This window comes from Gorilla gorilla, chromosome 3 (assembly GCF_029281585.2).
Source record: "Gorilla gorilla gorilla isolate KB3781 chromosome 3, NHGRI_mGorGor1-v2.1_pri, whole genome shotgun sequence".
Taxonomy (NCBI): domain Eukaryota; kingdom Metazoa; phylum Chordata; class Mammalia; order Primates; family Hominidae; genus Gorilla; species Gorilla gorilla.
This window is the reverse complement of record NC_073227.2, coordinates 134,032,336-134,054,317: the sequence shown is the minus strand read 5'-3', so window position 1 is coordinate 134,054,317 and position 21,982 is coordinate 134,032,336. Positions and strand designations below refer to the sequence as shown.

Genomic DNA, 21,982 nt, shown 5'->3' with positions numbered 1-21,982 from the left:
CCTGACCTTGTGATCTGCCCACCTGGGTCTCCCAAAGTGCTGGGATTACAGACGTGAGCCACCACACCCAGCCATAATAGTTTTAAATGGTACTGTTGACAGATGGTCGTCTGTTCTGTGTGAACTCTGTCTGATACCATGTGTCCTAATGCCATCTGGAAGTTTTGATTTCCTCCTTTGGACAGGTCTTGACTCTGACCTACTGAGTACTGCTTGGATCCTCTTTCTCCTGAAGGTACATGTCCTGGCTGTCTGGCCATTCTGCATACCACTCTCCTCTTCTTATGCTTCCTGGTTTACTCCTCCTGCCTAAATCCTCTGGTGACCTTCATAAGACAAGTTTCATATCTTGGAACATGCAGTGAGTGATATAGCCATGTTAACAGAATGACAGACACACAGACAGACAGACAGAGGCACTCTCGTGAGAGGAAGACAGCAACACCATCACAGAAGGTATGAAAACTGAGGGGAGATCGCTAATGTCAGGTAGAGCTACGAAGGGTATAATCAGAGTTTCCTGCCCATCTCCTTCCTTGATCTTCCAAAGGAAATCTACAGTCCACCAACAGTCTCCATTCAATACTCTACCTCCTCCAGTGTACCCTGTTCTACACAATTATGCTCCCACTTTTCCCCTTCCCAAGGGATAAAAGCTCAATTCAGATTCCCCTTAGCCCATCACCTAGAAGTAGTATAAGGCTTAGTAAGAGGCTCTCTTGAAACTTCTATTAGGTCTTAGCAGAGTATGCCCATCTCCTTCTTAATAGCTATGTAGATAGTTTATATAATCAGACATTAAATAAACATTTATATGAAAATATTTTATATAAATTAGGATTCACTATAGTTTATAATTTTAAAAGGACTACAATAGGTTGTATCTTCACTTAAATTGCAACTGAACAAGAGCCCTATAAAATGTAGATTTTGCTTTACATTTTCATAATTTTGTGTAAAGCATTTTAAAATAACACATATAATGTTATATCTCTGAATAGATGCCATTATTGTCGTGGAAGAGGGAAAATAATTTCTTCTGTAGGACAACATAAGAATGGTGCCATCAAATATCAATATTTATTCCTTTACAGTCCTGTGAAAGAGAATAAATACATTATACAGCAGCTCCCTCTTAAACAATTTTATGATAAACTATTAATCAGAAGAGATGTTTCAGATATGCAAAATGGATGAATAAAAGAATATAGTAAGTTTATAGATAAAACCGAACAATTTTATTTATTTACAAATTTTACACTTAAATAATAGTTTTGTCTATATTATTTATTTTTGAGATGTTTAGCATATACTATAAAACTGAATAATTGTGAGTTTTTGTCCGTATTTTACTGTATTCAGTTTGTCTCTTTCTGACCATAGATACCAGTGTTTCTCCCACTATTTCTGTTATCAGTGGCCTGGAGGGCATAATCATATGATTTTATGAAAAACAGTTATTTTTATAATAGGATACATGTAAAATAAATAATTTTTATGGAATTAATATAATTTTTAATGTAGCTTTTAGGAATTTAGTTCTTTTAAAGTTGGACACATTTTTAGCAATAATAATGATAATAGTGTTGACACTATAATTTTTTGAGGACCTCTTTTGTTCCAGATACAGTGCCTGGTGCTAGGTATTTTATGCCCATGTTATGGAAGGAGCTTTGGAAAGGTCAAGTAACTTGGACACCTAGCTAGTAGTTAGTGGTAGAACCAGGATAGCAATTCTTGTTTGCTTCACTCTGAAGCCAGAGGTCTTTCCATTTCTCTGGCTTGTCTCTTACAGTGTGTCTAGTGTTCTACAAAATTAGGGACCTTTGTTATGGGCTTTTATTCCTCTGTAGTCAGTTGAAAATTCCATTTTCCTCCATAGATGAAACTGCAGAATGAAGGTAAAATGAAGTAGAGGCTTGGTTCTTTTTTCACGTAATTTTTTTTTTTCAAATGTTGGGGTGGAGCTTCTCCACAAGGAAGCCATGGTTTCCAGTCCATATAGAATCAAGGTTGGACTCACATCATAATTCATAATCTACATTTGTATGAGCTTCCAGCACAGAATAGACTTTCAAAAAGTTTCACTTCTAAATTAAGATATAGAAACTTTCATTTGAAATTAAGATGTAGGAATTTTCAGCATCTATATCTAATTCTACTTTGCCATGAAAAGAAGAACAATCATCCTATATAGTTGTAGGATCTTACTGATTCTTCCAAGGCATAGTGGGCAGCAGAAGGACTGGTCCCTAATGTCAGAAAGATTCTAGGTCAAATAGTTAAAAATTCAAATTTATGACACAATGACATAGCATAGTTTTGTAATATTTAATTATGAATTTTTAAAACTTTTTGTTAAATGGATATGACAGCTTTAAATTCATATACATCCCGTTCAGGTTTTGTAGTCAAATGGCCCTTTCCTTAGCCCCTTCTACCTTGCAGTCTGTTCTTAAATGTGACCTACTTAAATGGATAGATTCTATATTCTTTCTAGAGAAACGCCTCATTCAGTGAGACATAATTTCTCTAACAAGAAAAATGCATTCACCGTGTAATTCCAAAACCTCCAGGAATAAGGCCTCTGAGTAGCTACATTATAGTGCTCCGGAATCCATGCACTAAAAAGTACATCTTTCTTTAAGAGAGGATCTCTAGGTTCTCACTTCCAGCTTATTTATGATTATATTTTTAAGCTTTTGTTTTCTCCGTTTCTCCGTTCACAGCAATTGTGAAAAAAGAAGGGGCATCCATCCTTCATTCATTTATTCAGTCAACAAACATTTATTTAAGGCCTGTTATGTGCCCCTGAAACTGTTTTATGTACTGGAGCCATTCACAGCACTAACAGCTGACAGCAATAACTCATGAAGAGATTTTTTAAAAAAATGTAATAAGCAGATGCAACAGTATAAAACTTCAAATAGTTTAGGTACATTTAGTATTATCTTCCCCTATTCTGAGAATGAGTAGCCAGCCAGGTTTCTTCCAGAGGGGCAAGTAGAATGTCTCTTACTCGAGGCTGTAGTTTCTTGGAAATGAAACAAATGTGAAAAATTTCAAAATCGAGTTGGGTTGGCTGTAGTAAGGAAGCCAGGGAGGCAGAATTAACCTGCCCTCAAAAACAGATCTGAGGCATTGATCTCAAACTGGAGCATAAGGCCAGGAAAGGTCAGGACAAAGAGATAAGAATAGGGAACACAGCAGCTCAGCAGCTTAAGCTGACAAGCCGAAAGGCCAGCAAGGTAAAAATTAGTGATAGAGCTGGATTTTAAACATTCCATTTTTCATGCTCCCATGGGCAACTCCTCTGTAATTTGGTTATAAGATTATTTTGGGAGTGGGATTCTCTTTGTGGGGAAGGGGAGTAGAAGAGTTAAACCTTCTCGGCCATGGCAAATTCAAGCCTTCCTTAGGTTTTATGCTTATATGTGGGTGTGTGCCTGCGTGTGCGTGTGTGTGCATGCGTGCGTGTGTGTGCATGCATGTGCGTGTATTTGTTGGAAGGGGCAGTAACTGACCAATTATGACAGAAGGCAACCCCTCCTTTTGCCCAAACCCCTCCCTTGGCATTTGGTAGGTGGTGCAGGTACCTGTGGGTTTTCACACCTCTGTAGCCTCTGAGGACTTCACTGGATTACAGGAGAGTAATAATTAATGCTAATAATGAGGACTCAGTGGTGTCAAGAAAGATGAAATTCTTTTATATATGTCATTCATGTAAGAAAGCAATGACTGTTAGATCTTCCCCCAACCCCCCAACAAGGTTAATATTTTAATGCTTGGGTATTTGGAGGAGTAAATAAGTACTTTTGAAATTTGCTTATTGATAAGAGCTTATTCCCTGATATTGCCTGAGTAGATATATTGTTGCTTTATGTAGCTTTAGTGATATTTCTATTGTTGAGTGAAAGTGAATCAGGGCTAGCACTTTAATTTGCATTTGTGATCAGGATTATTCTTTTGCATAAAGATTAAAATTTGATTTGGAACAGGAGTCAAGGATTTACTTCATTAGGTCTGAATTCACATTTTCCACCTCATTTGAAATAAAATATTTTGTAAGTTAAAATATATCTTAGCTGGGAAGCAATATTATAACAACATTTCACCAAAATTCTTGAGAAATGTTTTAAAATCCAAAAGTCTTTCTACTGGTAATATTATTCCCCCGCTGACTTCATGTCAGAACCAAATGATGATGTATTTTCCTTAAGGCATTGTTTATATGGCAGGTCTTCAACCATATATTACTAACAGTTTGTACCTTATCAGACCTGACAAGATTACAGCCTGAAGAGTTATATTTTGATTCATATAAGAGTATGGACTTGAGCTTCAAAGGAATAATAAGGCCAAACTATTATAGTTCAAGGACTTTAATAAATATTAAATGATAAATAAGGCTGGTTCCACACTGGCTTCAGGGCCTGTGGATAATAAAAGAAAATCTTCAAATGGTGCCAAACAGTATTATGGCTGTCTTGCCTTTTATAATCTGTCTTTACCGCTTGCCACTGTAGTTGTCAGAGCTGGGAATGATGAGGTAGCATATGTAGTTTTTGTTGCTGACAGAATTAAAAGTAAAGGAGACTTAAAAAGTAATCCATCTCTTTAGCAGGATAAATACAGAAATGTGCTTTTTGGTAATACTGTAGTAGGTATTTAATCACTCCTCACCTGCCTACTCTCTCTAAAAGTCAGGTTGTGGACTTGATGTTAAATGTGAAACATACCAGGTGATATGCATTTTCATTATTGTTAATTTCTAGTTTTAATGGAAACTAGAATTTACTTACATCATCATGTTTGGGATGTCAAAACATGTCCCAGTGGGAGAGTGCAGAATGCCTATGATTCATAGAAGATCACTAAGTTATGTGATTATATGGAGGAAAAGTAAGTGAAGCTGCTTTTCAGAGAAAGCCCATCAGTACTATTGTTATAAAGTCTACTGTGGGCTGGGCACGGTGGCTCATGCCCATAATCCCAGCACTTTGGGAGGCTGAGGAGGGTGGATCACCTGAGGTCAGGAGTTTGAAACCAGCCTGGCCAACATGGTGAAACCACATCTCTACCAAAAATACAAAAATTAGCTGGGCATGGTGGCAGGTGCCTGCAATCCCAGCTACTTGGGAGGCTGAGGCAGGAGAATTGCTTGAACCCAGGGGGTGGAGGTTGCAGTGAACCGAGATTGTGCCATTGCACTCCTGCCTGGTTGACAAGAGCAAAACTCTGTCTCAAAAAAAAAAAAATCTACTGTGGCAGACAAATTCTAAGATGCCCTAATAATCCTGCCTCCTGTTGTTCATGCCCTTGTACATTGAAATTGGGCCAGCCTAGTTTTTTTTTTTCTAACCAATTGAATATGGAAAACATGATGGGATATCACTTCTGTGATTAGGCTAAATAAGATAGTGACCTGCCCTTTTGCTTACCATACTCTTCCCTTTGGTGACTTTGATGAAACATGTTGCCATATTGGCACATGCAAGGAACTGAGGGCATCCTCCAGCCAACAGCTAGCTAGGAACTCAGACCCTTACCTCAACAAGTCCTGTAGGAACTAAGTACTGCCAACAACTACGCCAGCTTGGAAGCAGATCCTTCCTCAGTCAAGATTTCAGATGAGACCCCAGCCATGGCTGACACCTTGATTGCAGCCTGGTGAGAGACCCTAAGGCAAAGGGCTCAGTTAAGATATGCCCAGGTTCCTGAGCCACAGAAACTGTGAGATTATACATATGCATTGTTTTAAGCTTCTAAGTTTGAGGTGTTGGACACATAGCAATAGAAAACTGATACATTAGATGTATTAGTTTGATAGGGCTACCACAACAAAGTACAACAGACTAGGTGGCTTAAATAGCCAATTGTGAGAAATTTATTTTCTCACAATTCTGGAGGCTCAGAAGTCTAAGATGAAGGTGACAGAAGCATTGATTTCTTCTGAGGCTTTTCTCCTTGGCCTTGTAGATGCCTGTCTTATCCTCGTGTCTTCACATGATCTTCCTTCTGTGTGTGTCAGCGCACTAGTCCCCTTTTCATATATGGACACCAGTCATATTAGATTAGAGCCCACAATAATGACCTCATTTTAACTCAGTCACCTCTTTAAACGTTCCATCTCCAAATACAGTCACATTCTGTGGGATCTGGAGATTAGGATGGCTTCATATGAATTTTATGGGGAAACAACAGTTCAGCTCATAACGATAATTTTTTTATAGTTATGTTTATCTCTATAGCAAAAACTCTGTAGAACTTACTGTCTGTAAAGGTCTTTTGCTTCCTTTTTATTCTTTATTTTAATGTAATTATATATTTTTCAGACGATTTATATATATAAAAAAATCACATAGTTCAGCACATATATTTTCATATCCCTGTCTCCATAACAAAATTCAAATCTCTGTTTAAGTATATGTCTTTCATATACTTTATTATTATTATTATTATTATTATTTTTAGACGGAGCCTCCCGCTGTCACCCAGGCTGGAGTGCAGCGGCACGTTCTCAGCTCACTGCAACATCCATCTCCCGGGTTCAAGTGATTCTTCTGCCTCAGCCTCCTGAGTAGCTGGGATTACAGGCGCCAACCACCACACCCGGCTAATTTTTGTATTTTTTTTGGTAGAGATGAGATTTCGCCATGTTGGCCAGGCTTGTCTTGAACACCTGGCCTCAAGCAATCCACCCGCCTCAGCCTACCAAAGTGCGGGGATTACAGGGGTGAGCTACTGTGCCCAGCCTCTTTCATATACTTTAGGTATAACACTTTGCAATATTTATGGTATTGCTGTTAGAGGCATTTTCAAAATCTACCTTTACTTTTTGTGTTTGCTTGCATACTTCTAAATAAGTTGGAAGTAGCTTGTCTTAAGAATAAGTACTTGTTAAAAAGTTAGGGAGTTTGAAGAATTTACATTTATTTGAAGTAGGTATAATTTTAGATAATGGTAGGTCCAGAGAGTATCTATTTTTGTATTTGGGAATCCAGATATAATGGAGATACACCGTTAGAGCCTATCTAATGCTGGGCTGATTTATTGAGACACTGTTTTTTGACACTTTGAGTTATTAATAGCACTATACGTGTTTAAAATATTTTTCTAAATGGCCAAAAAAAGTCTACATTATATACATTATATACAGCTGTTCATTATAGCACAGACCAGTGGTTTTCACAGTGTGTCTGCAGACCCAGGGAGTGCCAGAAACTCTCTTAGGGGATCTTCAAGGTCAAAACTATTTCCAAACTAAAACTAAAACGTTATTTTCCTTTTATTTAAAGAAGTGTTGACATTTTTATATGTGTTGACATGTGTTGCATCATAAATGCAAAAGAAATAGTGGATGAAATTGCTGGAGGCTTTGCATTAATCGAGGCAGTGGTGTTAAACTACTGGCATTTGTACTTTAAAATAGGGATAATATTGTCAATATAAGATGGTGGTTGTAAGATTTAAATCAGATATTTTGTGTATAAGTTTTCAACTAATGACCACTATACACTGCTACCCTTATCAGCAACACATGTTTCTACCATGTTTTTGTCTCTCTCTATGATTTATTTTGTGTTTTGATGAGTCATTTTGGTTATATTTATGTTTATAGGTATCTCCACCAAAAAATCCAAGAAGAATATTAAGATAATTCTTAAAACACAAGTTTATAGTGGTTCATGTTTCTTCAAAGAAATGGTTAGGGAAACATAGAAAGGTAAAGATGAGCAAGCAATTAGGGAATTTTGGAAATCTTTGATATTAGGAAGAGCATCATATACCTAGGAAGTTGAGCCAACAGTTGTAAGGAGAATGGTTAACAGAACATATGACTGAACAGAGAACATTCTCCATTAGGGATAAAATATAATTACCTGATTTAGCACTTATTCCATTGGCAATTCAATTTCCATATATGCATCCTCTGCTCTAAATTGGTATGTCTATACTGGGTTATTTAACTTATTACAATAATATATACTTGATGTAAAGATGAGAAAGAGTAGTATTGTTTTGTGCAATTTCCACTATTTTCCCGAAGTCTAAATCTAGCACTGTTCTATACTGCACTCTGTCAAGCATCAAGTCAGTGAAAAATAAAATCAGATTGTTGAACTATGTGCTATTCACTTAATTCTAAATTTGAATTATCATTGTTTCAAAATGAAATCAAAGGATAAGTAAATGCAAAGGCCTTATGTCATTTTGTTATGCTGTTTATTGTGTTTTATTATTTTTTGCTTTATTTTTGCCTTATTCTGTTTTTTTTTAACAGATCATCAGAAACTAGAAAGAGAAGCTAGAATCTGCCGTCTTTTGAAGCACCCTAATATTGGTGAGAACGTATTTTTAATGTTTTTTAAATGTTAATTTAAAATTTTATGTTATGTACCACAATAAAAATGCTAATTTTATAATCTAGAATATTTATAACTTTTAAAAAATAGGTTCGTAACTTTCAATCTTGGTTACATTTGATTCCTCAAAGTTTTCCTGTGTTTGCTGTTTGTTTCTTGATGCAATCTTTGAAGTAGAAATGTGAAAAATTAAGTTTGTGGAAACAAAGATACTAAATTAATTAATAGTGTATGTTTGCTGTTGTGCTGAAAGTTGTGTACCAACCAGTGGAAAACCTGAGTGTAATTTAAAGAATAAATAAATAAATTTAGGTAATCCCTGGTTATATTAGCTTTATTTTAACCACATAATTTGGAGTCTGCTATGTTAATGAGTTCAATGTCCTTTCTGTAGAGTCGTATAAAATGAAAACAATAATCCTTTACCTAATTGGGAAAATAGTTGTGAAGGTAAAAATGAAACAAGTATAACAATTTTTTGAAAAGTTATATATATAGTTTTTCAAAAGGTTGTGATTATGTATAAACACTTCAAAAAATAATATAAGGTCTCATTTGAATAGTGCTTTTATGTGTCTTTAAGAATTGTTCAGCTACAGGCCGGGTGCGGTAGCTTATGCCTGTAATCCCAGCACTTTGGGAGGCCGAGGCGGGTGGATCACGAGGTCAGGAGATGGAGACCATCCTGGCTAACACATGAAACCCCGTCTCTACTAAAAATACAAAAAAATTATCCGGGCGTGGTGGCGGGCGCCTGTAGTCCCAGCTACTCGGGAGGCTGAGGCCAGAGAATGGCTTGAACCCGGGAGGCGGAGCTTGCAGTGAGCCAAGATCGCACCACTGCACTCCAGCCTGGGACGAGTGAGCGAGACTCTGTCTCAAAAAAAAAAAAAAAAAAAAAAAAGAATTGTTCAGCTACTGCTGCTGAAGTATGGAAAGACAGGATTTATGTCATCACTTTAGTCAGCTAAATTACATTCAATATATCCTGTAGAAAGTTTACTTTAGGCCAGGTGCGGTGGCTTACGCCTATAATCCCAGCACTTTGGAGGGGTGAGGCAGAAGGATCGCTTGAACCTAGGAGTTTGAGACCAGCCTGGGCAATATGGCAAGACCATATCTCTACAAACTATTAAAAAAATTAGCTGGATGTGGTAATGTGCATGTATGGTCCCAGGTACTAGAGAGGCTAAGGTGGGAGGATTGCTTGAGCCCAGAAGGTTGAGGCTGCAGTGAGCCATGCACTTCAGACAGCCTGGGTGACAAAATGAGACCTTGTCTCCAAAAACAAAAAAGTTTACCTTATAGTTATTGATTTGATTCTAGAAATAGTAAAAGGACTTTAGAATATTTATCCCTCATGAATTATAAAATAGCATGACTGTTTTCAAAATTTTTTAAATGTGATGAATATAAGAAACAAGAAAAACACAGGAAAGAAAAAGTAAATTCAGAAATATGTGTAAACTGGATTCTGTGATAATAGGGTTGATTATTTTGGAAAAATGTTACTGTCCCAGCTCCCTCAATTTTATTGTTAACCTAAGTATTTCTGATCTAGAAGCAGTGAGAAAAGGGGTAACAGTGATGTAGAATTTGCAAAATCTTTCACTGAAAAGTTTACAGGTGTTTTAATTTTATGTGTAGGAGCATTCAATTTCTATTCCGGCTTTGATGTTTTTAGTATCCTGCACTTAGTGGGTGCATTTTAGGGTCTTAAATGAATGGATACTATGGGTAAAAAAAATTGTAACACTGGCAAATTCACCTATATCATTCACTCACTCAACAAGTTACATTTCTAGGTGTATAGTAGGAACAAAACATACTGCCGGCTGATTAAAAGGAACCTTCTGGTTTGAGGAAAGAACAAAACAACTCTGACATATAAATCTACCTCTTTAGAAGCATTTTACTCCGACAAAAATTTATGGAATTTCTTGTTTGGCTGTATTGGTTTGCTAAGACTGCCAGTAAGAGAGTACCACAGACTGGGTGGCTTAAGCAACAGAAATTTATTTTCTCATAGCTCTGGAAGCCAGAAATCTAAGATGAAGGTGTTGTCAGGTTTGGTTTCTTCTGAGACCTCCTTCCTAAGCAAGTAGGTGGCTGTCGTCTCACTGTGTCTTCACATGGTCTTCCCTCTGTATGATGTCTGCGTCCTCATTTCTTCTTGTAAGGACACCAGTCATATTGCATTAGGGCCCACACTGATAACCTCATTCTCACCTAATTACCCCTTTAGACACTCTATATGCAAATAATACAGTCACATTCTGAAGTGTGCTATCAGGGTTAGCATATCAACATAGGAATTTGGGGAGGACATCATTTGCCCATAACATTGGCTAAAGAGAAATTACGCAGTGAACCACTATAGTTCAAAGATTACTTCTCTTGCTCAGGTTTAAGATAAAATCAAATCTTTGTTTAGTGAACTTGCAATTCCTGTGCAGAAAGTTGTTATTTGTTTGTTTTGGTTTGGTTTGGTTTGTATCAGGTCCTCCTATGAGACTCAATTTTTGCGAATAATGAAACTAGTTTCCTCCATTTCCTCTAGGATACCAAAGTCAAACATTCGAAAAACTGCCAAGCTAAAACAAGAACTCTTTTCATTTTGACACTACATACAGACTAAACTTATAAAAAGAGAAAGTATGCTGGGGAAAGTTCTAAACTTTTGTGTCCTAGATAGCATTGTCAACGCCTTCTGACACAGTGTACAACTTTTTGCGAGGATCCATAACAGCCAAATGTCATAATTCCTTGGTTACCTCACTGGAGGTTTTCTTTAACCTTTTAAGATTTCAGGAGTACAAAAGGAACTGTGACAATTCTAGGTCCTTGAACCCTAGGACCCATTTCTAACCACAAGAGAGATTTCGAGTGATCCTTTATCTCAGGGTATAAGTCATAGATGGATTAAATTTATGAGACATAATCTCAAAAATTATAACACTGGCAAATTCACCTGTATCATTCACTCACTCAACAAGTTACATTTCTAGGTGTATAGTAGGAACAAAACAGACCAATATCCCTGCCCTCATGGAGCTTGCAGTTTTGGGGGAGACAGGCAGTAAACAAAGCATTGGATATTAGATGGTGATAACTGTTGAGGAAAAATAGGAAGCAGAGAGGGAAATACTGGGTGTTGGGGTATTCCAATTTTAAATAGTTGGTCAGGACCATTTCATAGAGAAGGTGAAATACATTTGAATGCAGACCTAAAAGATGGGAGGAAGGAAGTCATTTGGCTCTCTGGGGGAAAAACAAACAAGCAAACAAATGAAAAACATTGTAGGTAGAGGGAACCAATAGCCTGCATAAGGGCCCTGAGGTCAGTAGATTCCACCAAAGCTTTTTATCTAATGAGAGAAATAGGGGATGAGTTCTTTTTCATTTTATCTTACCTTAATTGATGAATCTCCATGACATGTAATCTGACAGTGTTGTGTTTATTCATGTAAAGAACAATTTTAAAACATCAATAACAAAGGTGACTGTCATAAAATAGTAAGCAACAGCCAACAAAGGAGGAGTGTTTTAAAGACAGATGCCATAAGTGGACATCTGCAAATGCATTGGAGAGTAGTTGACCCAGGGTTGTGAGGAGAGTACTGCAGTTCCTGTCGATCATCGCACTAGTTAACAGCACCACATGAATCACTAGTACTCAATCATGACTGAATCATATTACACAGGGAAAACAGCATTTGCTCTTGATTTCCCTGACATAGGTAATGTGATATCTAAGTAATATCAGACTCTTATCCTCTTCTCTCTTTTCTCTATTATTTCCTTGGTTTTAAAATCAGCTAGGCTTTAGAACTTTAAGGAAGGAAATAACTATTTTTGACCATTTTTTCCCCTGTGAAAATGTGCTTGTTTCATTTTTATATTTGAATGTGTCTTTCTCTTGGCACAGAATCAATAATCTTGAAAACTTGCAGCAAGCAAAAGGTTTCTTCCAAAGAAACACATTTTAAACCAACTAAAAATGGTGATTCATTAAACTACTTTTTTTCATGTGTTATTTTTTATGTTTTCCTGACTTTAAAAGTAATACTGTTAGTGGAAAATTTGGAAAATACAACATTGTATAAAGAAGAAACCTGAGGGCTCAACTTTTAATATTTGATTTATTCATTTTTGCCTTTTTATAATAAATCTTATATATATATATGCTAATTTTCAGCATTCTCTTGTGTGCATTTTCATACCCCTTTAGATATATCATGAAAATGGTCTCACCCAACAAAATTTCTTGAGTGTGTAGCCATTGCCAAGCTTTGTTCTAGGCTCTATGCACTGGTGATGAAACAGTGATTGAGAGAGACAATGCCCCTCTTTTCCCAAAGCTTTGCATCCTAGTGTATAAACAAAACACCATAATAATGTCATAAGGATTCGTTCTACGCAGAGAATTAAAATAGGGTAATTTGATACCAGGGGACCGGGTGGCTACTATCAAAAACAAACAGAGCCAGACACCAGTTAAAGCCGATACAGATTTTATTTTATACTATTGCAATTGAGGAAAGAACTGAACTTCATTCCAAACACAGCAGTGACAGCTGGGGATTTATAGTCAAGGAGCAGAGTGAGGGGGTCAGTGGATGGAAGATTTTTAAGAGGAGACATCAAGGATAGGGAGTTGCTGAACTGGACTAACAAGATTCTTGCTAAAGGCAGGCCAAGGACTTAGACATTAAGGGTAGAGGATGAAGACCTTGATGAGATATCAAAGGTGGGAAATCACTTTGTAGGATTCTTCATTTAGGCCGGCTTAGGAAGGTTAGGGACATTGTCCAAGGATGAGATCTAGTTGAAAAGAGGAACCTGCCTGATGTTTGGTTAGGGAGAGAGTCTTGGTCACTGCTTTAGAGCGTTTTGTCAGGCAAGATATATCTATGGAGGTCACATTTAAACTGATATCTAAATGACAGGTGGAAGCCATCATGAAAAAGAGAAAAGAGTTTCAGACACAGAGAGCCCTCCTTGTTAGGGGAAAAGTGGGGAAACCAGTAGATGGACTGCCATGGGGGAAATGGAGTGACTGAACAGGGCAGGTAGATATTTAACCAAGTAGGGTTTCGTTAACCAGATTTGGGAGTTTGGGTTTCATTCTACATGCAATGGGAAACCAATAGTGGGATTTTAAGCAAAAGTGTATCATAATCTGCTTTGCTGTGTCTGCTGTGTGTAGAATGGTTTCCTAGTTACATGAGCACAATCAGTGATAATAGTGTTCAGTCAGGATATCAGAATCTAGTCTTATCAGCCTAGTACCCCTGAACTACATCTTCTTGGATAAGAATTTAAACAGCTCCACGTTGGTTCTCTCTTTGGTGTGGTCCACATGATCCAAGAAAGCACCATGCATCTTTTGGCTCAACAAATTGTAGAGTACAGCCCGTTTTTAAAGAAGCTCCATCTTTGCTGTGCTCTAGCCAGGCAATTTTTGTTTGAACCTCAAACTGGAAAGATTATAGCTGACATTAAGATGTTGAAGCAATTTGAGGAGAACACCTTACTTTGTGCTTAGGTTAGTTAATGTTTGATCATTCTGTTCACCTTTTGTTTTAATAAAATGGGCTTATTTTTCTTTGAGGAATTAACAAATTTGTTGTAAGCCAGAAATTCTGAGCTATATGTCAACATATGTATCAAATAAGTAAAAGAAAAATACCTTTCAGGTATTGAAATAAAATATTTGAGGTGATAGCCAAATTCTCAAAATTATTTTATATTCATGCTGTTTTTATTCTTGGTCTTTGATTTGAGGAATTTATTTAAACTTATGGTGAAGCTCAGATAACAAACAATGGTAAAGAGAAAATAGGAAAACAGGAAAAAAATTCATTTAATTCAACCATAAGAGTCCAAAAACAGCTGGGCCAGGAAAGGAAAAGAAAAAATATTGAGAACTTTGATCTGACTTATCTGATTGTCCCAAGTGAGAAGATATTCATGTATGGGCCTTTATTTGGGAAAAGATCAATATTTGAGACAACTTTGCAGTTCATGGGATGATGAATTCTGTTGCCGGGTTATCCCATTCCCTAAAGACTTGTATTTACATTTTGTGTAGACTTTAGAAAGAGCAAGGTAATTTTTCGAAAGTTTGAAGCAACATTTATATTTGTAGATTAACACTATCTTTATAAGGTAAGCGTTTCCCATTATAATATGGCTTAATGAACTTCAGCAGCTAGAGAGCAAATGGAAGAGCTATGTAACCTTTTGAATCTAGTCTTTAGTGATACCCTGGAACCCCTAGTGCAGTGAATGAATTAACCTTTCTAGATTACATCATAGCTCAATGATTACCTCCTCTCTACTGGCTTTCCTACCCACTACCCCAAAATGCATAAACACTCTCACTCATACACTACAAAGTGTAACAGAAAATAAGAGGCATAGTGTTAATGGAAAGCTCTATAGATTCACTGGGCCACAGTTTATTCTCCTTCTGATGCTGGCCTGCTCTGTGATCTGCTGTACAATCCCATCCACTCACCAAGTTCTAGTTCCTCTCTTTGTAAAGCAGAGAAAATATTTGCCTTTTTTATTTCCTTCCAAGAATCAATAGAGAGAATGAGGTAATGCGTCTTACTTTGGTGAGGAGTTAATATATTTTGTAAGACGATTAATTTAATTAAACAGTTGAGTACATTATTATGGGGTATGGCTTACCAAGTAGTAACTAATTAATTCATTTCTTAGCATTTAGTAGTATCTTTCTGAGATGTGCATATTCAACAATGGGGAAATATATTTCAGAAACTTTCAAATATCATATATTCTATATGATATATATGTTGTATATAGTATATAATATATGATATGTATTACATATAATCAGATAATTGTAATATTAACAACAGCAGATCCTATACATTATCTAGCATAAACTCCAATTTTTTTGTTTTAATATTTAGGAAAGCTAAAATTTTCCAAATGTATATGATTTGTCCAAAGTCACAGTTCTTTAATGATATTGCCAGACCTAAATTGTTGATTGCTTCTGTAAAGAGATGGCGATGTTTAGGGAACCTAACTTGAAGCAGCAAGATTGAAAAAACAATGTTTTTGTTCCCTTTTGAGGAGAGTTTTGAGGTTGTTTTTGGTTCAAATCGATTCCTCCCCTCACATAAGATAAACATTAACTAAAAAACTTTCAATATTAATACAGGAAGAGAAAGCCTTTACATTTTAGACAGCATAAGTTACAGCTACCTACCATATATATTAGCCCTGGTATAGAACCAGTGTGTTTAAGAAAGATGCTCTGCTTAAAGATGATTTATTGTTTCACATATATAACAGTACATAAAATTTCATGTGCTGACAGGTGGAGATTAAAGAATATATAAGAGCCTTTACTTTCTATAAAAGCGTGTTTCCTATTCCTGTGAGTAATAATGGCATTTAGGATCTATATAATTTTCTTTTCCTAAAATTTAAAACTGGAAGAGCTCTTAGGAATTACCTGAGACCAACCTAGATTCTATAGATTGAAGGTTTACGTAGTGAAGTAATATGCCCAAGATCATACCCAGATCTAAAAAGAGATGAAAAACACACAACCTGTGTATTGCTTCGTTTAGCACATAGTGTTTCTTCTTTTTGCTGACCTTGGAGATATGATGTCATCCTGTAAAAGTAATATTTTAACCACAATCTTAGATCTCCCTAGTCTTCACAAGAAATTTTTCGCTCAAATACCATTCCTCAAATTTTTATGAAATAAATTGTCATTTTTTGTTTGTTCTTTTGTCTTTAACAGATGATTTTAACCGTAAAATTTGCCTTTTTATCCTTCTCTGCATGCAGTTGTCTTCTAGGTTTCTCAGGTTCTGTAAGGATCCAATACAATCACATTGTACAGGTTAAGCTTACTAAATATTTCTCTTAAATATGCCCAGTATTTACTTATAAATGAGTAAATTGCCTTATGTGTTTATTGTACCAATATTCCAGTTTTTGAACCCTTTGAAACAAAATCACATAGGAAAGAAGAGTAGAGTTAATGCAGAGTAAATGTTAATTGATCTACTGAGAAAACAAAGTTAATAGTTTTATGAATGACAATTAAAAGTCTTTTTCAATGGCATCAGAAATTGAGCAAGTCTAAGAAAGCCACACTTGCAGTTTTTTTCTGTGACCTCTCCCTTATTGATGGTTCTGCCTAAAAATTACAGTAGTTTGTAATCAAACAAGAGTAAGTAATTTTTCTTGTTAACTACTTTCTCTAGTGACTCTCTAATAGATAAAAAGTATTTTAGTACTATTTAGTAGCAAAAAGCAAATTATCTTATTTTATATTTACCTTATTTGATTAAATCTCAGCTCTTTATTATGATTATTTGGTGAGAAGGCCAAATTACTTCTTAGAATATATAACAGTCTGCAAAATTGATTATTGTCTTTTAATAAATGTGAGAACCAGCACAGCGATATATTTTTCTCTTCAAATAAATATGTTCAAAAAATTCTAATTATCTGTTTTAGCTTTTTTTTCTTTGTTTATACAATATGGTGCCAGTGATGTATTCTTTATAATTCTTGGTAGAAAGTTAAATTTATCATCTTTTTAAGTAAATGCTTATTTTACTAAAAAGACAAAATTTGGATATAAAAGTTGTATATTCAAGATAATGCTTCGAAATCTTTTCCATTGGTGAATTTGAATCTGAGTACATTTGTTACTGGTTTCTTTGTAAATATTTTTTTCCATGTATCAATGAAAAAGCCACTTCACTAAGTTAATTTAGAAGTAGGTAGATTTATACATGAAACTGGAGAAAAAGAGTCCTTCTGTTACAAATGAAGGATAGTTTCATTTTTAGACTTACTTATAGTACATAGATTACACTTTGATCTATCAATGCATAATATTTACTGAAATAGTTCTGATTTATTCTACTAAGCCTATTTGATTTCCATCTTGCCCTGTCTCCACTACATTCAGGGTAGAATCCCCTAACAGGGTATTGGAAGTTTATAGTAATTTCTTCAGCTCAGAAGTCGGCCCTAAACTGAAATTTGAAAGAAAAATAATCCCAAACATGAGGAGTACTTTGTTTTGTTGGGGCTTGAGTTGTGCAGAATCCCACCTCCACTCCCTTTTCTCACCATGGGGAAGAATAACTCATGTCGCTAGGGAGCCCAGAAGATAGTTGGGGAAGTGATAACACCTTTTATTCACTTAAAAATCATTCCTCTTTTCCCTTTATTGCAGTAGCATTGATAATAAACTTGCCTATGGTAAGTGCTTGTATTAAGATGTGAATTAGGCCGAATTAGAAAAAAAAATTAGATTGGAATTCCAAAGAACTTCACCACTAGAACTAATGATAAAACTATTAACTGTGTTATCAGGCTCTGGTCTAAAGTGTTTTCCATGCATTAGTTATTTTAATTCTCATAACAAACAAATATCATTCTTGTCTCCATTTTACAGGCAAGGAATCTAAAGCCTAAAGAGGTTACACAATTTAATCAAGATCAGGCAGTTAGTAAATGGTGGAGTTGGAATCCAAACCTGCATATTCTGGCATGACAATCTGTGCTCTTCAATACTGCACTGTATCGCCGCTGTATAACTGAATTAGTCATACTATTCTTTAATAAGTGCAGAAAATAATTTTAAAATTTTATAAACATTGATTTAAAAATCCTTGATTAAATTTTCTAATTTTAGTGTTTATTATTAGTCCTTGTTCCAGAGGGAAATATTAGGATGACATTATTATTCAAATGCTTATGGAAAATATAGGTATTATAGAACTAATTATATTTTAATGACAATTTTTAGTATCTTGGTAAAAAATCTGGCTTATCTTTTACATCTTTTAGGTGGTCACATCTGGCCCTGAATTAATTATTATTGCTGTACAAGACAGTCTTTTACTTTTCTCTCTTACTGATCATGAAAATGAATAAAATAATTGTCAGAAAAAATGAAGGCTAAGGAAACAATAGTAATTAATATAATTTGTACAATGTATGACAAAACATTTTAAAACTATGGTTTACATTGTAGAAAAAGAAATCAGGACCAGATAGTAATGTGATGATGAATTCTTACATCAGAGAAGCCCTCAATTTTTTTAAAACAATCATTGCTTATAACTTACTTAGAGTATACAGAGGAATACCAATTTAGGGGTTTGAGATAACTTTTGAAAGTGTACTTTAGAGTTCAATTATAGCATTTCTTTTTGTCACTTTTTTATCCTAGCTACAGTTTACTTTGGTAGGAATTTGCCACAGTAGAAAAGGTAGCTTCATATTCTTATTATTTACACATTTGAACACAGGAATTTGTTTTCTTTAAAAATGCTCCATAGGTAGAAGTGTTTGCTCTCTGAATTTGATTTATAGTACATCAGTTTAACAAAATCATATCTAGCTCTAATGAGCTCACCATGGATTTATGATCGTGTCAGGTTATTGTTTGAAATAACTTGTTAATTTTATTATTTAGTTTAGAAGGCTAATGGTCTATATTGAAGGAAAGTAAACAGTGATATGACTTGAATTCTCTTAAAATATTCTTTCACGTTTTTCACTTCAGTAGTAATTTATAACATATCCTGTGAAATGACAGAAGATTTTGCTCACACTGTTGAAGTTCAGTAGTTTTTATAATTCAGTCTCCAAAGATTACTTTCGGTTTTTAGTGATGGGCTATTGTGTGTTTTAACCAAATGCATAGAATAAGAGGAAAAATTTTTGTGGCATACAAAGTTGTTCACCAAAGAAGATAACAGTATGTTTCGTGAGCACATTATTTTGAAGTGTAGGATGTCTTTTCTTACACTTGTTCTGTTCAGAAAATGATATTACTTACTAATACATGTGCAGAATCTCATTATTTTGTAAACACTTTCCTTGAGACATCCATAATTATTATTTCCGTAGGCATAGGCAGTTTTGCATATTCACATGAATTTGTGTTGGATATTTGTCAAAAAACATGCTATGCTTTGTCTTATCTATTTTTCATTTAGAGCAAAATGCTCACTTTCAAATTGAAGTGATAAAACATCCCATTATATTTTGATTAGATCTGGAAATGTTTTTTCGAAATCTTTTGAAAAATATAATAAATGAAATGTTAATTTAATTTCTTTCCACCTATTATATTTTTCTCTAATTTCTTTTTTTTTTTTTTTTGAGATGGAGTTTCACTCTTGTCATCCAGGCTAGAGTGCAGTGTCATGATCTCGGCTCACTGCAACCTCTGCCTCCCAGGTTCAAGCTATTCTCCTGCCTCAGCCTCCCGAGCAGCTGGGATTACAGGCATGCACGACCACGCCTGGCTATTTTTGTATTTTTAGTAGAGAGCGGTTTCACCATGTTGGCCAGGCTGGTCTCAAACTCCTGACCTCGTGATCCACCCACCTCGGCCTCCCAAAGTGCTGGGATTACAGGCATGAGCCACCACACCCAGCCGTCTAATTTCTTAAACAATCATTAGATTAGTTTTATGTCCACATTTGATATTGGAATTAAAGAAAATTATATTAATCTGGGGAAAGGTAAAATGAAAGATAAGAAAAATAAAACTGTACATAATTTGGAAGTTGTCTTCTATGTCTTTGTTTGAGTTGAAGTCTCACTCTGTCACTCTGGCTGGAGTGCAGTGGCACGATCTTGGCTCACTGCAACCTCTGCCTCCTGGGTTCATTCAAGCTATTCTCCTGCCTCAGCCTCCCGAGTAGCTGGGATTACAGGCACGTGCCACCACACACAGCTAATTTTTGTATTTTTAGTAGGGACAGGGTTTCGCCATGTTGGCCAGGCTGGTCTCAAACTCCTGATCTCAGGCGATCTGCCCACCTCGGCCTCCCAAAGTACTGGGATTACAGGCATGAGCCACCACGCCTGGCCAGTTGTCTTCCATTTCTAATGATTAAGCTTGATTGAGTTGAATAGCGCTAACTCTGTTGTAGCTAAAGTACTGGTAGACTACAAAGATGAATGAGACATACTCCTTGACCAAAAAGAGTTCACAATTTTAAAGGACAAATAATTATGTATGCAACTGAAATATAGTGTGATTATATACTATAATGAAACTACTAATAAGGTGCCATGGGAGCACCAACATACAAGCTAAGAATCTTAACTGAAATATATTGGATGGTGAACAGAATTTTGCCATAAAGTTGTAGGGATTGGACTGAAGAGCATTATAGAAAGACAGGCCCACAAAAGAAAAAATAGAGTTAAAAGTCTTTGTCGCACTTGAATGACTGAAAACCTGTAATGATTGGTGTTATTATGTATGTGTGTCAGAAATAAAAGTTGATTGAGAATAATAGTGGAGAGTCTGGGAAGGAATTTGATTTTTAATCTGGGGAAAATAAAGAATTAATTTAAGATTTATTTAGTCGACTCATGATTATATCAGTTTTTTAGGACAGATTTAGTAGTAATAAGCATAATTATGTGGTGTCAGGAAAAATTGGTGTTGAAAGAGCATCTGAAAGTCTCTGGAGTGAATGTAGGTGTAAGGCATGATGAGTTCCTCAACCATAGCAATGGGATCAGGGATGGCAAGGAGGGCAAAGCTACCAAAGATGTTGCTGTGGAATCAGATCTTCAGCAACAATTAACTTGTGGCAGATGGGCTAGGAGGTTTCTCTGAGGTTTCTAGTTTGCGTGACTAGAGAGCTGTTGATCCCTTTAACTGACAATAGGCAACAAAGGAGGAAAAAACATTGGGAGAAATTAGAAATTTCACTGATTTGAAAACATTATTTTTTTAAGGATTGGAACATTTCCATTATGGGGGACCATGGACAAAAAAGGAAGACTAGAAGTCGCAAATGCCACTACCCAAACCCCTGATCTTTCACTTTTTGGCAGAAGATATAAGCTTACCATGTGAGCATCCTCTTCAGGATGGAAATATTTGGCTGTGACTGTGATCATCTTTCTTAGACTAAGACTGAATGCTGCTGAGTCAAGAGCAGTCAAGTTGGGTGCTCAAAGTATCTTCTGAAAAAACAACATAACGTCTGTAGCAACTCCATCACCACCTAACTGTGGTTGAGCACTTATTTCTAGGGTGCTTTTTTCCCCCCATTCTGTCCACTAAAGTAAAGCTCACTTCTTACCGGTCCCTTGTGCCTTTCCCAAACATGTATCTTTTGTTGGCTCAACTACTTTCATTTGTATATATCCCATCTGACTTGCATGTGGGATACCACATAGAGCTCTAGAGGGTATGAATATATGTTTTGAGTCATCTACATGTATGGGATAGTGAGAGCATATGAAAGTGCCCAGCAGTATATTACCAAGGGGGCCATAGACAGAATGATGAAAATGCTTATTTGTAAAAATTTGACTTCTTTTAAGGGGCAATAACAACAGCCATTTTCTTAGATTACTTTCATTCTGAATATATTTTAAAACATTTAATATATAAAACAGCTAAATTTTATTCTAGATGAACAAAAGGAAATTATATTTGGGAACAAAATATTTTGAGATGTACAAAAATGCAGTATAGGCTTCTTTTTACAATAATAATCCAACTACCCCAATTTTAAATAGGGTTATATCAATTTATACTCTTAGAAAAGTAGGAAGAC

General features: G+C 35.7%; 1 protein-coding gene across 32 annotated transcripts in view; it reads left to right on the top strand.

Annotated features, from left to right (window-relative positions):
* Positions 1-21,982, top strand: part of CAMK2D (calcium/calmodulin dependent protein kinase II delta) — a 316,681-nt gene that overhangs the window by 92,316 nt on the left and 202,383 nt on the right. For all 32 annotated transcript variants that reach the window (XM_019025556.4, XM_019025551.4, XM_063705498.1 and 29 more), the window contains exon 3: positions 8,285-8,344. In XM_019025556.4, coding sequence (XP_018881101.1) covers positions 8,285-8,344 — 60 coding nt within the window. The remainder of the gene's footprint in view (positions 1-8,284; positions 8,345-21,982) is intronic.